The 13589-nt window shown below is 39.2% G+C and overlaps 1 protein-coding gene across 1 annotated transcript; it reads right to left on the bottom strand.

Moving 5' to 3' along the window:
- Positions 1–11283: 11283 nt before the first annotated feature.
- On the bottom strand, positions 11284–13151 carry LOC149258418 (transcription factor TT2-like). The gene is made up of 4 exons (XM_089371520.1): positions 13043–13151; positions 12750–12909; positions 12396–12525; positions 11284–12048 (listed from the first exon to the last, which is right to left on the bottom strand). Exons 2-4 carry the CDS (start codon positions 12907–12909, stop codon positions 11430–11432), a joined length of 909 nt encoding a protein of 302 aa, XP_089227646.1. The 5' UTR covers positions 13043–13151; the 3' UTR covers positions 11284–11429.
- Between the last annotated feature and the right edge of the window lie 438 nt (positions 13152–13589).

Genomic DNA, 13589 nt, shown 5'->3' with positions numbered 1-13589 from the left:
TTTGATCTCTTTTAATTTCCACGCCCAAAATGAAATTTGTTGCACTAAGATCCATCATGTCAAATTTAGAGGACAACTGAGTTTTCAGTTCCTAGACGATATCCTTGTCATTTCTGATCAACAATATATCATTTACACATAAGACCAAATAAATGGCATGATCACCAACTAATTTTAAATACACACAGTGATACACTTTTCTCCTTTTGAAGCTAAGTTCAGATTTATAAGTATCAAATTTTAGTACCACATCCTTGGTGATTGCTTTAACCCATACAATGACATTTTTAGCCTACATACCAACTCTTTCTTTCCTCTCACAACAAATCCTTATGGTTGCTTCATGTAGTTTTCTTCTTCTAGATCCCCATGTAGGAATGTTATCTTCACATCCATCTATTCTACTTCAAAATCAAAAGCAACAACGAAAGATAAAAGAAATATAATAGAAGTTAACTTGGCAAAAGGAGAGAAAATATCACCAAATTCAATTTGTTCTACCTATGAATAACCTTTTGCTACTAAACAAGCTTTGTATTTCTCCACATTGTCTTTTACATTTAGTTTCTTCTTAAACACCCATTTTCTAGATCCCAAGCCTCATTGTCTAAGGCTACCATTTCTACAACTGTGTCCTTTTTCCATAGTTTTCCATCCTCTGAATCCACTGCCTCTCTAACAATTCTAGTATCATCATTAGTAATAAACTAAGCAAAATTTGAATGGAAATAAGGTGGATTATACATTTCTGGATACCTCCTTTCTCGAATCGATCTCCTCGGTGCCAAATTGTGTGGTTCTTCTTCGTCTGATTCGTGTTCTTTTATAGAGACTCATTCATCATCCTTCAATTCAAATTCTATCTTCCTTGTGATGGGGCTAGCCCACGTGATCCCGCCGTCAACGCATTCCACTTGGTGGGTGTACAAACAAATAATAATGTTTAACAGAGATTTTTTTGATATATGCAAATTGTTTAACCGCGTTGAATTAAATGAGGGTTATGGTGATTAGTACGATGGTTTTTGTGTGTTGGACATCTATCCCTCCTTGGGATTCCACGAGCCCGCCTTGGTATAGGGTTTCGCCACCTTCGCGCTCATTCAGTTCATTCGTTATTCTCTCAGTCGTTTGTGCTGTGTGTTTTCGGCATCCTCTCGCAGCTTCACTGTGGATTTCATTTTTGTTTATGGTTTGTCCGCCTGATTCTCTGAGCTGTGTGCTCTTGGTGGTCTTCACGGCTTCAATGTGGGTTTCATTTTTGTTGTCTTGCTTTACTGGTTCGGGACTCAACCTGGAAGTTTTTCCATTCGTCTGGCAAGGTTTGAAACCCTGGTAAAGTTTGCTCCCTTCATGGTCTCCTTCTCGAATGTCGACTATTATGGTATGCTTGGTATCCAACTTGGTATGTCTTCGTCTCTGTGCGTCCTTGTCTTGGTTCATTATCTGTGCTTTCCACGAGTCTTACAGCCGGTTGTTGGTTGCGTTGTTCCTGGTAATGTTTCTCCAACTCCAAGTTCAATTCCTCTACGAGCCTGGCAGAACTGAGGTGGCGAATTCCTTCGGTTCCTTCGCCAATTTATCTGGGTAAGTCCCCTGTTCTATGCTGGATATATGTGCTCCTTTTTTCTCAGTTGTCTAACGTCTTCGGCTCCTCGTGAGCAGGGAAAAACCTGGAGGAGTGGTTGCAATTATGGCTTGCCTCCGTCAGGTAACCAGATATGTATTGATTGTTTTCTTCAACTTTCGATTCCCCTTTGTTCCATTTCACAAGAACTCATTTCATTTGTCATTTCTCTTTGCAGGTAGAGCCACCTGAGGGTTTCGGCGCATGGAAACTCGGCCGTTCCAATTGACCACGGGTAGTGTCATTCTGTTTGTTAGTTGTTTTCGCTTGGCTTTAGTGTTACAATTGTAGGGTCGGTATATCTTTGGCCTTCGAGCCGCTGTCTGTATTTGATTCTTCTGTAGTTTGTCACTGTCGTTGGGTTATGGTAATGAGTTGAGGACTATGGGGTTTGGCTTCCGCTTGTTATAAGTATGAGTCATATATTTATGAACTGGGTTCGTTCCTTTGTTTCGAACAGAATGTAAATGAGCAAAGAATGGGATGACTGTATTTATGTTTTCTATGAATTCAACTCTGGAACTGATTTGGACTATATTTATAAATTCGCATACCTGGTGTTTACAGAATTTGTTTGCTTATCTGGACTTGCAATTTCCGACTTCGTATCGTTTGTTCACATAAATGATTTTATGTCTGATTGTTTGGTTGAGTCCGCCTGTAATCTGGGCGCTGTCACTTCTCCTCTGGTTTCGGTTATCTCCTCTTTCGTTTTATAACCTGTAGTGGTATAACAACAATCTCCACGAAGTAATTTTACACAAATTATTATACACAGTGTTTGGGACGCTGTAGGGATGAATGTGCATAGAAAATTTATATTTTTCTCCTTTTTATTTCTTTGTCAGTCAAACCCTTACATTGTGCTTTGTCCCTCTTTTTAATATCAGTGTTTTCAAACTGTCACTAATTGTTGTTAGTTATGTTCAATTGGTTAGTACATCAGTTATTCCTCATATGGAACTTTTCATGGTCGTCTAGCATATTTTCTTTACATGTTTTTATAACAGTAAATTAACTGTCTAGAAACAATGACTCTAACTAATTCCTATTGTTCCTAATTACAATTTACTACATTAACTTAGGCAACTAAATAAAAGAAGGAAATAATAAAAAAAAACAAGTACGCTATCCATTCAGTGAATTAACTCCTTCGTCCCCTTCAGAGACCATATCACCTTCACTGTTGTCTTTGCCCTGTCAGCTAGATGCTCCTGCATCAGGCTCCCGGGGTAAAAGAAAATCATGGCTCCGTTCCATGAGCTCCTCCACCGAATAGCCAACCTTCTGTATCTGCGCCGCGTTGAGCCACGAACTGTCCTCCATTGGACGGTCTCTCCACTTGACGAGATATTGTAGATATTCCTTCCTACGTGTCTTCTTGGCTATCTGGGTACCGAGAATCCCTTCAATCTCATGGGATTGAGCCGAAGGCATATGCCTCATCCAAGAACTGTCTCCAACTTGGGTGTCCCGTTCTGGCCGTACCACACTGTCTTCCTCTGCTTGGGCAGTATATGGGAACAGGTCTGCCACATTGAAAATAGGTGATATGCCTATATCAGGTGGCAGCTGAATTTCGTAGGCGTTGGCTGAGAATTTACGCAAGATCTTGCAGGGACCAATTTTTTTAAATTTTAATTTATTATATGCGCCCTTAGGAAATCGTTCTTTGCGCAAGTGTGCGAGGACCTCGTCTCCAACATTAAATTGTACTTCTCTCCGCCTTGAATCTGCTTGCTGCTTATATTTCTGCACGTTGTCCTGCAATTTTAATTTTACCTGTTCATGTAGTTCGCTCATTGCTTCGGCAAAATCTTCTCCATCTGCGCTTCTCCGCTCCAATTTTCCCAAATCTCACAGTTCATGTATTCCCCGAGGATGCATGCCGTACAAGATTTGGAATGGGTTGCGTCCGGTGCTACGATTTGGCGAATCGTTATAAGCGAATTTCGCCTGAGCGAGAGCACGATCCCATAACCGTGAATTTTCCCCAGTCAAACTCCATAATAAATTCCCCAAACTCCTGTTCACCACTTCCGTTTGTCCATCAGTCTGCGGATGATACGCAGAGCTGAAATTCAATTGCGTGCCCAACTTTTTCCACAGGGTGCGCCAAAAGTGTCCTGTGAATTTTACATCCCTGTCAGAAACGATAGATCTGGGTAGGCCATGTAATCTAACAACCTCCATGAAAAACAGGTGAGCTACATACGTGGCATCACTAGTTTTTCGGCAAGGGATAAAATGCGCCATTTTTGAAAATCTGTCTACCACCACCATCACTGAGTCATACCCCCGCTGCGTTCTAGGCAGTCCCAAGACAAAGTCAATGCTGACTGAGTCCCATGGCCTGCTCGGAACAGGTAGTGGCGTGTAAAGTCCAGTATTCTGACTATGTCCTTTCGCCAGTTGGCAGACTTTACACCTGTTCACATATCGCTGTACATCCCTGCGCATTCTGGGCCAGTGATAAAAGTGTCCGAGCTGCTCCAAAGTTTTGTCTATGCCAAAATGACTGGCTAGACCACCACTATGTTTCTCCCGTACAATATTTTCCCTCATCGAACAATCTGGGATACATAACTGTCCACCTCTGAACAATAGTCCTTCCTGCAAATTGTAGTCCAACCATGGACTTGTATTCCTCAACACGAGATTTTGGCAGGCTTCAAAGGCTTCTTTGAAGTCTGTGTTGGTCTGGTACAAATCCTTTAGATGTTCGAATCCCATCACCTGTATTCTACTTTCCTGTAAGAGCAAAGCTCTCCTGCTCAAGGCATCTGCCACTTTATTGGCTTGCCCGCTAATGTGTTTTAACATGAAAGTGAAACTCTACAAGTATTCTACCCATTTGGCGTGCTTATGGTTTAATTTGTGCTACTGCATCACATATTGTAGTGCTGAATTATCAAAAAATAATACAAGCTTGTTGCCCAGCAGGTAGTGTCTCCAATGCTTTAAAGCTTGGACCACAACATAAAATTCCTTGTCATACGAGGAGTATTTCTGCCTGCTTTTGTTCAGTTTCTCACTAAAGAATGCCACCAGTCTATCTTCCTGATTGAGCACAGCGCCAATAGCTGTCCCACTTGCATCACATCGAACCTGAAAAAGTTTGTTAAAGTCGGGTAGCCTTAAGATTGGCCTCTCTGTAATCTTCCGCTTCAAAAGCTGAAAGCTGTCCTCTGCTGCTCTGGTCCAACAAAAAGGCTGACTAGCCTTTTTGATGGTGTCTAGCATCGGCGCACAGATTTCACTGAAGTTCCTAATAAACTTCCGATAAAAACTTGCCAGTCCATGAAAACTATGTACCTCAAATAAGCTCTTTGGTGACGGCCAATTCATGATTGCCGTAATCTTTTCTGGGTCCATCTTCAATTCATTTTCCGCAATTACAAACCCCAAATAGACCAGTTCCTTCTGCAGGAAAGTACATTTTTTTAAGTTTATCAGCAGTTTGTTCTGCTGTAACTTCTCTAGCACCCTTCGAACATGTTGAAGATGTTCTCCCTTTGTTCTGCTGAAAATCAAAATATTGTCAAGATAAACTATCACAAACTTGCCAATAAATTCTTTTAACATCTCATTCATCAATCTCATAAAAGTACTAGGAGTGTTGCTCAATCCGAATGGCATGACTAGCCACTCGTACAACCCTTCATTGGTCTTGAAGGTTGTCTTCCACTCATCTCCTTCTCTAATCCTGATTTGATGATATCCACTCTTCAGATCAATTTTCGTGAAATAAGCTGCCCCGCTAAGACAATCCATCATGTCATCCATTCTGGGTAGGGGAAATCTGTACCGAATAGTGATTTTATTGATAGCTCGTGAATCCATACACATCCGCCATTCTCCACCCTTCTTGGGTGCGAGTACTGTTGGTACCGCACAAGGGCTCAAGCTTTCTCTGATCAGTCCCTTATCCAGCAACTCTTGCACCTGTTTACGAATCTCTTCATTATCTTTCAGGCTCATTCTATATGCTGCCTTGTTCGGTAGGCTTGCTCCAGGTATGAAATCGATATGATGGCTAATGCTCCTCTTGGGAGGCAACTTATCTGGTAAGTCGTCGACTACAATGTCCTTAAATTCTTCTAACAGCTCCTGAATCTCTGTAGGCAATTCTGACTTTTCTGTGTTCAGCAACACTGTCTTAGTCCTCCTTACAATCGCATAATTCACCTCATTTTCCTCGATCTGCTTAACAAACTGTTTTCCTCCCATTAACAATGCTTTTGTTCCACTTGCTTCTGCTGTATCCTCCTCTTTGATGGGTACAAGCGTATGCTTGACTCCATCTTTCACAAATTTGTAACAATTCGTCTTCCCATCGTGCGTCACCTTCCGATCATACTGCCACGGTCTCCCTAGCAGTATATGGCACACATCCATTGGCATGATATCGCAGACAACCTTGTCCTGGTATTTGCCAATGTGAAATTCAACCTCGCATTGTTCATCAACTAATAGTTGGTGGCCTTTCTGTAGCCACGACACCTTGTAAGGTGTGGGATGCTTAAGTCGCTTCAATCCCAGCTTTTCCACCATCTCGGTGGCAACTAAATTATCTGTACTTCCGCTGTCTATGATCAATTTACAACACTTTCCATGTGATTTGCAAACTGTTCGGAACAGTGCCTTCCGTTGGGTCTGCTCAGCCGTCTCCTTGGCTGGCTTCAACAATACTTTGTTTAAAACTAAAGCCTCTCCTGTTTCTGCCACATTTTCTACCTCCCGGGGCTGTGCTTCAGCTTCCTCAGGCTGCGCAACAAATGCTCCCCTCTGGCCAGCGTGCTCGGCTTCCGGGCATTCGAAGGATCTGTGCCCCCACTTATGGCACCTGTAGCACTGGACATTAGTCCCCCTTCCGCGACCATTTCCTCTTCCCCGCTGATATGGCCGACCTCCTCTGGTGCTATCTCCCTTCTCTACTGTCCCTGAAGCTCTGGAGCTGCTGCCTTCTTCGCTGTTAGTGGTAGTTCTCCCTCTGCTGTAGGACTGTCCTCGTCCTGTACTATTTCCTTGTCCTCTCCTGTTATTCTGTTTCCTGTTAATCTTCTCTTCAGCCTTTACATCACTCTGAAAGGCTTCTTCTATATTCCATGGAGAGAGAATACTGATCTCATCTAGTATTTCCAGCCTCAAGCCATTCACGTATCTCGCTGTCTTCTCTGGAGTATCATCAGTATAACCAGCCCGCAAGTTTACACAATAAAACTCCTCTGTGTATTCCTTTACGGTCATACCTTTCTGTCTTAAATTCTGCACCTGTCGATAAAGCTCAACCTGATAGTCTTTAGGCAAAAATCTGCCTTTCAGTTTTTCCACCATCCTTGGCCACTTCCTTATCGGTAGCTTGTTCATCCTCTTCCTGTCCGCTTGGACACTATCCCACCATAAAGCAGCGTGTCCTTTTAACTTGGTTGCAGCAAATCTAACTCTTTTTTCCTCACTGATCTCTTCGTTTTCAAAATACTTATCTAACTCACTTACCCAATCCAGCAGAACATCTGCGGATAGACTGCCATCATAGTTAGGGATCTCAGGTTTGGGTTTGCTGCTAGCTAACAGTACCGATCTCAACAGTCTTAACTCCAGGGCTTCTTCTTCTGATCCATCTATAGCAGTTACTGCCTCCTCTTCACGTCATCCCCAAGTTCTGGGTCTCTTCTCCTTCCTGCCTCCACTTCTTCCAAGCGAGCAGTAAGGGCCCTCAATTCTTCCCTCAAGCCATCGTCTGCTACTCTGTGCACACGTCTTCCACGTCCTCGTCTTTGAACCTCCATCTCCCTTTTTTTTCAACTTCCTGCTCTGATACCACTTGATGGGGCCAGCCCACGTGATCCCGCCGTCAACACGTTCCACTTGGTGGGTGTACAAACAGATAATAATGTTTAACAGAGATTTTTTTGATATATGCAAATTGTTTAACCGTGTTGAATTAAATGAGGGTTATGGTGATTAGTACAATGGTTTTTGTGTGTTGGACATCTGTCCCTCCTTGGGATTCCACGAGCCCACCTTGGTATAGGGTTTCAGCACCTTCGCGCTCATTCAGTTTATTCGTTATTCTCTCGGTCGTTTGTGCTGTGTGTTTTTGGCGGCCTCTCGCAGCTTCATTATGGATTTCGTTTTTGTTTATGGTTTTTTCGCCTGATTCTCTGAGCTGTGTGCTCTTGGTGGTCTTCGCGGCTTCAATGTGGGTTTCGTTTTTGCTGTCTTGCTTTACTGGTTCGGGACTCAACCTGGAAGTTTTTCCATTCGTCCGGCAAGGTTTGAAACCCTGGTAAGGTTTGCTCCCTTCGTGGTCTCCTTCTCGAATGTCGACTATTATGGTATGCTTGGTATCCAACTTGGTATGTCTCCGTCTCTGTGCATCCTTGTCTCGATTTGTTATCTGTGCTTTCCACGAGTCTTACAGTCGGTTGTTGGTTGCGTTGTTCCTGGTAATGTTTCTCCAGCTCCAAGTTCAATTCCTCTACGAGCCCGACAGAACTGAGGTGGCGAATTCCTTCGGTTCCTCCGCCAATTTATCTGGGTAAGTCCCCTGTTCTATGGTGGATATATGTGCTCCTTTTTTCTCAGTTGTCTAACATCTTCAGCTCCTTGTGAGCAGGGAAAAACCTGGAGGAGTGGTTGCAATTATGGCTTGCCTCCGTCAGGTAACCAGATATGTATTGATTGTTTTCTTCAACTTTCGATTCCCCTTTGTTCCATTTCACAAGAACTCATTTCATTTGTCATTTCTCTTTGCAGGTAGAGCCACCCGAGGGTTTCGACGCATGGAAACTCGGTCGCTCCAATTGACCACGGGTAGTGTCATTCTGTTCGTTAGTTGTTTTCGCTTGGCTTTAGTGTTACAATTGTAGGGTCAGTATATCTTTGGCCTTCGAGCCGTTGTCTGTATTTGATTCTTCCGTAGTTTGTCACTGTCATTGGGTTATGGTAATGAGTTGAGGACTATGGGGTTTGGCTTCTGCTTGTTATAAGTATGAGTCATATATTTATGAACTGGGTTCGTTCCTTTGTTTCGAACAGAATGTAAATGAGCAAAGAATGGGATGACTGTATTTATGTTTTCTATAAATTCAACTCTGGAACTGATTTGGACTATATTTATAAATTCACATACCTGTTGTTTACAGAATTTGTTTACTTATCTGGACTTGCAATTTCTGACTTCGTATCGTTTGTTCACATAAATGATTTTATGTTTGATTGTTTGGTTGAGTCCGCCTGTAATCTGGGCGCTGTCACTTCTCCTCTGGTTTCGGTTATCTCCTCTTTCATTTTATAACCTGTAGTGGTATAACAACAATCTCCACGAAGTAATTTTACACAAATTATTATACATAGTGTTTGGGACGCTGTAGGGATGAATGTGCACAGAAAATTTATATTTTTCTCCTTTTTATTTCTTTGTCAGTCGAACCCTTACATTGTGCTTTGTCCCTCTTTTTAATATCAGTGTTCTCAAACTGTCACTAACTACTGTTAGTTATGTTCAATTGGTTACATCAGTTATTCCTCATATGGAACTTTTCATGGTCGTCTAGCATATTTTCTTTTCATGTTTTTATAACAGTAAATTAACTGTCTGGAAACAATGACTCTAACTAATTCCTACTGTTCCTAATTACAATTTACTACATTAACTTAGGCAACTAAATAAAAGAAGGAAATAATAATAAAAAAACAAGTACGCTATCCATTCAGTGAATTAACTCCTTCGTCCCCTTCAGAGACCATATCACCTTCACTGTTGTCTTTGCCCTGTCAGCTAGATGCTCCTGCATCACCTTGGTTCTTTCTCCCTTGGTAGGACTTCTTGTTTGATGCATATTTGACTTCTCTAAATATGACATCTTGACTATACACTACCTTTTTAGTTTCTAGGTTCCACAACTTATAACCTTTTAGACCATCTTTATATCCAATAAAGATACACTTTTCAACTTTCTTATCATTTTTCTTTATGTTGATAATCTTGTTCTTATGGTAAGGTGTCCCTATGATCTTAATAAGAGACTAAGAATTGAGAAAGAGTTTTGCTCTGGTATGGGCATGATTGATAACAATGATAAGACAAAGAGAATGATAATCAAATCCAAAAGGATCAATTACAATAATTTCATGTATGATAACCATTATAGCTTGAAGTAAGTGACTTCATACAAATATTTCATAGTTGATCTACAACAGAAGCTTAATTGGAACAATAGCATTCATAAAGGTATAAATGAAGGTGAAAATATTATTTTTATTTTGGCCTTGAAAAACAATTATAAATTAGTGGAACTTTGCTATGGGATTAAAAAAAACTCCTCTTTATAACTTGTCACTTTTAGTAATTTATATATTTATAATTTTTGCGGCTGCAACAGCTCTAGAGAATCGTGGAGAAATATCGAGCAAATCTAGAATCATTTTATAACTTATAATCTTAATATCAAAGGAAATATACTATACCCTACCATCCTAATAAAAGTGAGTTTTCCCACCATTGAGAGCATGACTATAACTAGGTACCTAATACAAAAGAATAAGTTAAACAACACAAAAGATGAGACTTCCTAACATTTCATTAAACTCTAGCCAAAAGCACCTAGAGCTCAAGCAAGGTTGACATAAACATTTCAAGTTTTGTCTATATCAAGGGGGAAATGAGGAAGAAAACGCTTTGTAAAATATTTGATAAATATTGAAAATATTATTACATTTAACTTTAAGGATAAACCATGACGTGACAAATAATTAATATATAAAATAAAATAAGTATAATATAAGTAGGGGAATCACTCTAATCTGGAAAATCAAAAGTATAAATAAGAACATCAACATTGCTAAAATGAAAATGAATTCTCTAATAAAATATGGTTTTAGACAATTCTTAAAATATCATGATTCTAAAGAATATGTCATTTTTGTGATACTAAGAAAGTTGAACATGAAAAACACTTTCTTTCAAAAACTCATATCTACAGCCACATTACATTCCAATTTCATAATATTTGTTAACCTTCTAACCTTTTAACTTATCAAATATTACATGTCAATTTCATAATATTTGTTAACCTTCTAACTTTTTTAACTTATCAAAATCATTATAGTTCATCATGTCACTAGTGAAGAATAACAACCATTAAATCCAACCACCAAAGATAACCCAAATTGACAAAATCTTATCTCCGTATTTAATAAATATGTTTGATCCCTATTTAAGATAAATCTAGGCTCGTTAATAATAATCTATTTGGTATATGACATTCTTTTGTTTGTCCAATAAATTAGTATACCAAATATCTTATTTGCTTTATGGTACATTCTTTGGTCAAAGTCCAATAAATTGGTATACCAAATCTCTTATTTGTTTTATGGTACATCCTTTTGTCCCTGTCTAATAAATTGGTATACCAAATCTCCTATTTGTGGTACAAGAAACCTACTTATTTATTTATTAAAGTTTATTGAAATGTATATATTTTACCTCTGAAAATTTGAACCAATAACTTTTTACTAAAAACACATGTTCTTGACTATTAAACTAAACCACCCATTTAAATCGTAATATTAAAATTAATTTTATATTCGTCATTTTTCTTTCTCTCCTCTACTTTTGCATCATGTTCATCTTTGCTGATTAACGTAGACAAAGACAATGCAGTCCAAGGAGATGTGTGTCAATTATGCATTACAATTTTACAAATAAAATGCCATTACAGAACTTTGTGGGGACGACTTGCCTATGCCAAAGAATCAGGCACCCCCTTCCCTTTGTTTTCGCTTTCAAATATTATCACAACTCAATCTGTCTGTCATTGCGCCAGAAGACCTCGTCTATTTCTTCAGTTTGTGCAGGCAAGCTGCAAGTCCAGAACCCTCCCACTTTCATATCGATTGCAGAATCGAATGGCAACGAGAGAAAATCGAAATCACCGGTTGAATCTGAAATAATATCAGAAAATGCATGAACATCCGCATGTTTACCTGCAAATTTCTCAGAAGATGGGAATTCTAGCAGGTCGAATGATGTGTGAAAACTAGAGCAGGCAGAGTTATGCTCCGTTTCCATGCTACTAAGCTCTTGTGTCTTTATAGCTAATGGAAATGGCATAATGGGCTCTGAATCTTCCAAAACCATTGGCCACAATGATCTTGAGGAATCCATTTCAGCCACTGTACTTGAGGTTTTCAACCTGCTAATGTCATTAGAACCATTGTTCACCATTGGCATCATTGCAGCCTTGGTAGCCTTACACTTGACTATACTATGATCCCCATCAGCCGAAGGAGGTGATCTTCTTCTGGAATCCAATTTAATCATTACTGAAAGCTTCTTGTTCAGATGAGTGTTCCAGTAATTTTTTATTTCATTGTCTGTTCGTCCAGGCAGTCTTCCTGCTATCAGTGACCACCTGTTGTACATTCATATAACAATATGTCAAGTTAAGTTAATTGACTTTGTGTAACCAATTTGATTTTGTTAAAGGGTTATCAAAATAAAAATAACTCAAACTTATTAATTATAAATTTTTATTTTTATTTAAAGTTTGTTAGGATTATATCTTCATTATCATGTTCAACTTCTCACTTCGGATTAGAAGAAAATACAAAATTTGAACCAAAATTCATTTCAACTACCACTACCAATTAAACTACCCTAAACAGACATAAAAATTAACTTCTTATCAAACCATAAATTAAGATTTTTTATATGTCACAGAAAATAATAATAGCGAGCCTGGTGATCCTGTCAACAAACCTGTTGCCCAGGAGGCGATGTAATCTAATTACGAGCTCTTCTTCATCTGAAGAAATGTTTCCACGTCTAATATCTGGGCGAAGATAGTTCAGCCAACGCAGTCTGCAACTCTTTCCATTGCGTTTCAGACCTGTAATACATCACACTTTGATATAAATCCTAAATAAATAATATATTCTGAAATATTTTCAAAATCTACCATCCAAATAAATAATAAATAATAAATATGATAGTCTCAACCACAAAACCATTTACGTACATCCTACTTTGATATACACCATTATCTTTGATATACAAAATTATCCACCATGGACATTTCTGTTCTACAATTACCAAATACCTGAGAATTATTACCTGCTTTGCTGGAGAGAGATCTCCAGCAACCACTGCCATGAGTATTGATGTATTCTCTCAAAATCATATCCTCCTGAGCAGTCCAAGCCCCGCGATGGAGGCCACCATCCCCTTTAGAGCAACAAGGATATATGCCCATTCTCAGTCTTCGTGCAGCCATCTATGGGATGGAATGAATAAAATTGTTTCAGTTACGATTATAATAGACACAAGCCCGAGGTATGTAATTTCTAATTATATATAAAAGCATGTTCAGACACCATGCACAACAAATATTTATATAGTATGATTACATGCGTAGCAGGTAATCGTTGCAGCCTTTCCTTTTATAAGACGGCACATTCCCAGGAAATTACTCTGCCACCATAGTGTTTTCCAGGATTTGGTATCATATGGTTTTCAGCACAGAGCCACAAACCTTTTTCAATAGTATGTGTCAAAGTTTTAGGTGGATCCTATGTATCCAAGTGTCAATTCAGTCTTTTTCAAGAGTTCTGTAAATTCAATCTACCGAACCCTTTATGGAAATTTCTTGTGCAGTGTTGTAAGTAGCATATGTCGCGCCGCCCTACATCATTGGTTAGGCCATCTGACCAAGACTCATCCTTCAAAATTTCTATTTTAATAACAGGCAATAAAATGGCAGTGCAGGTCAAATTCAAGCTTATTGTATTCTAAATGTTTGAAACAGGTCATGGCTGTGTAAATATTTATATATTCTCATGGCTTCTAGAATCAAGGAAAGATTGCATGAAACAAAATTGACATATAGAAATTAAAAGCATGCAACAAAATTGATATCATTTATACATGCTTGCAATAAAATTTATATTATTTATA

The sequence above is a fragment of the Pinus tabuliformis genome, chromosome 6 (assembly GCF_031772625.1).
Source record: "Pinus tabuliformis cultivar Carrire ecotype Pingquan chromosome 6, CPIR1, whole genome shotgun sequence".
In the NCBI taxonomy this organism is placed as follows: domain Eukaryota; kingdom Viridiplantae; phylum Streptophyta; class Pinopsida; order Pinales; family Pinaceae; genus Pinus; species Pinus tabuliformis.
Note: the sequence above shows the minus strand (reverse complement) of the source record. Positions and strands in the feature narration are given on the sequence as shown.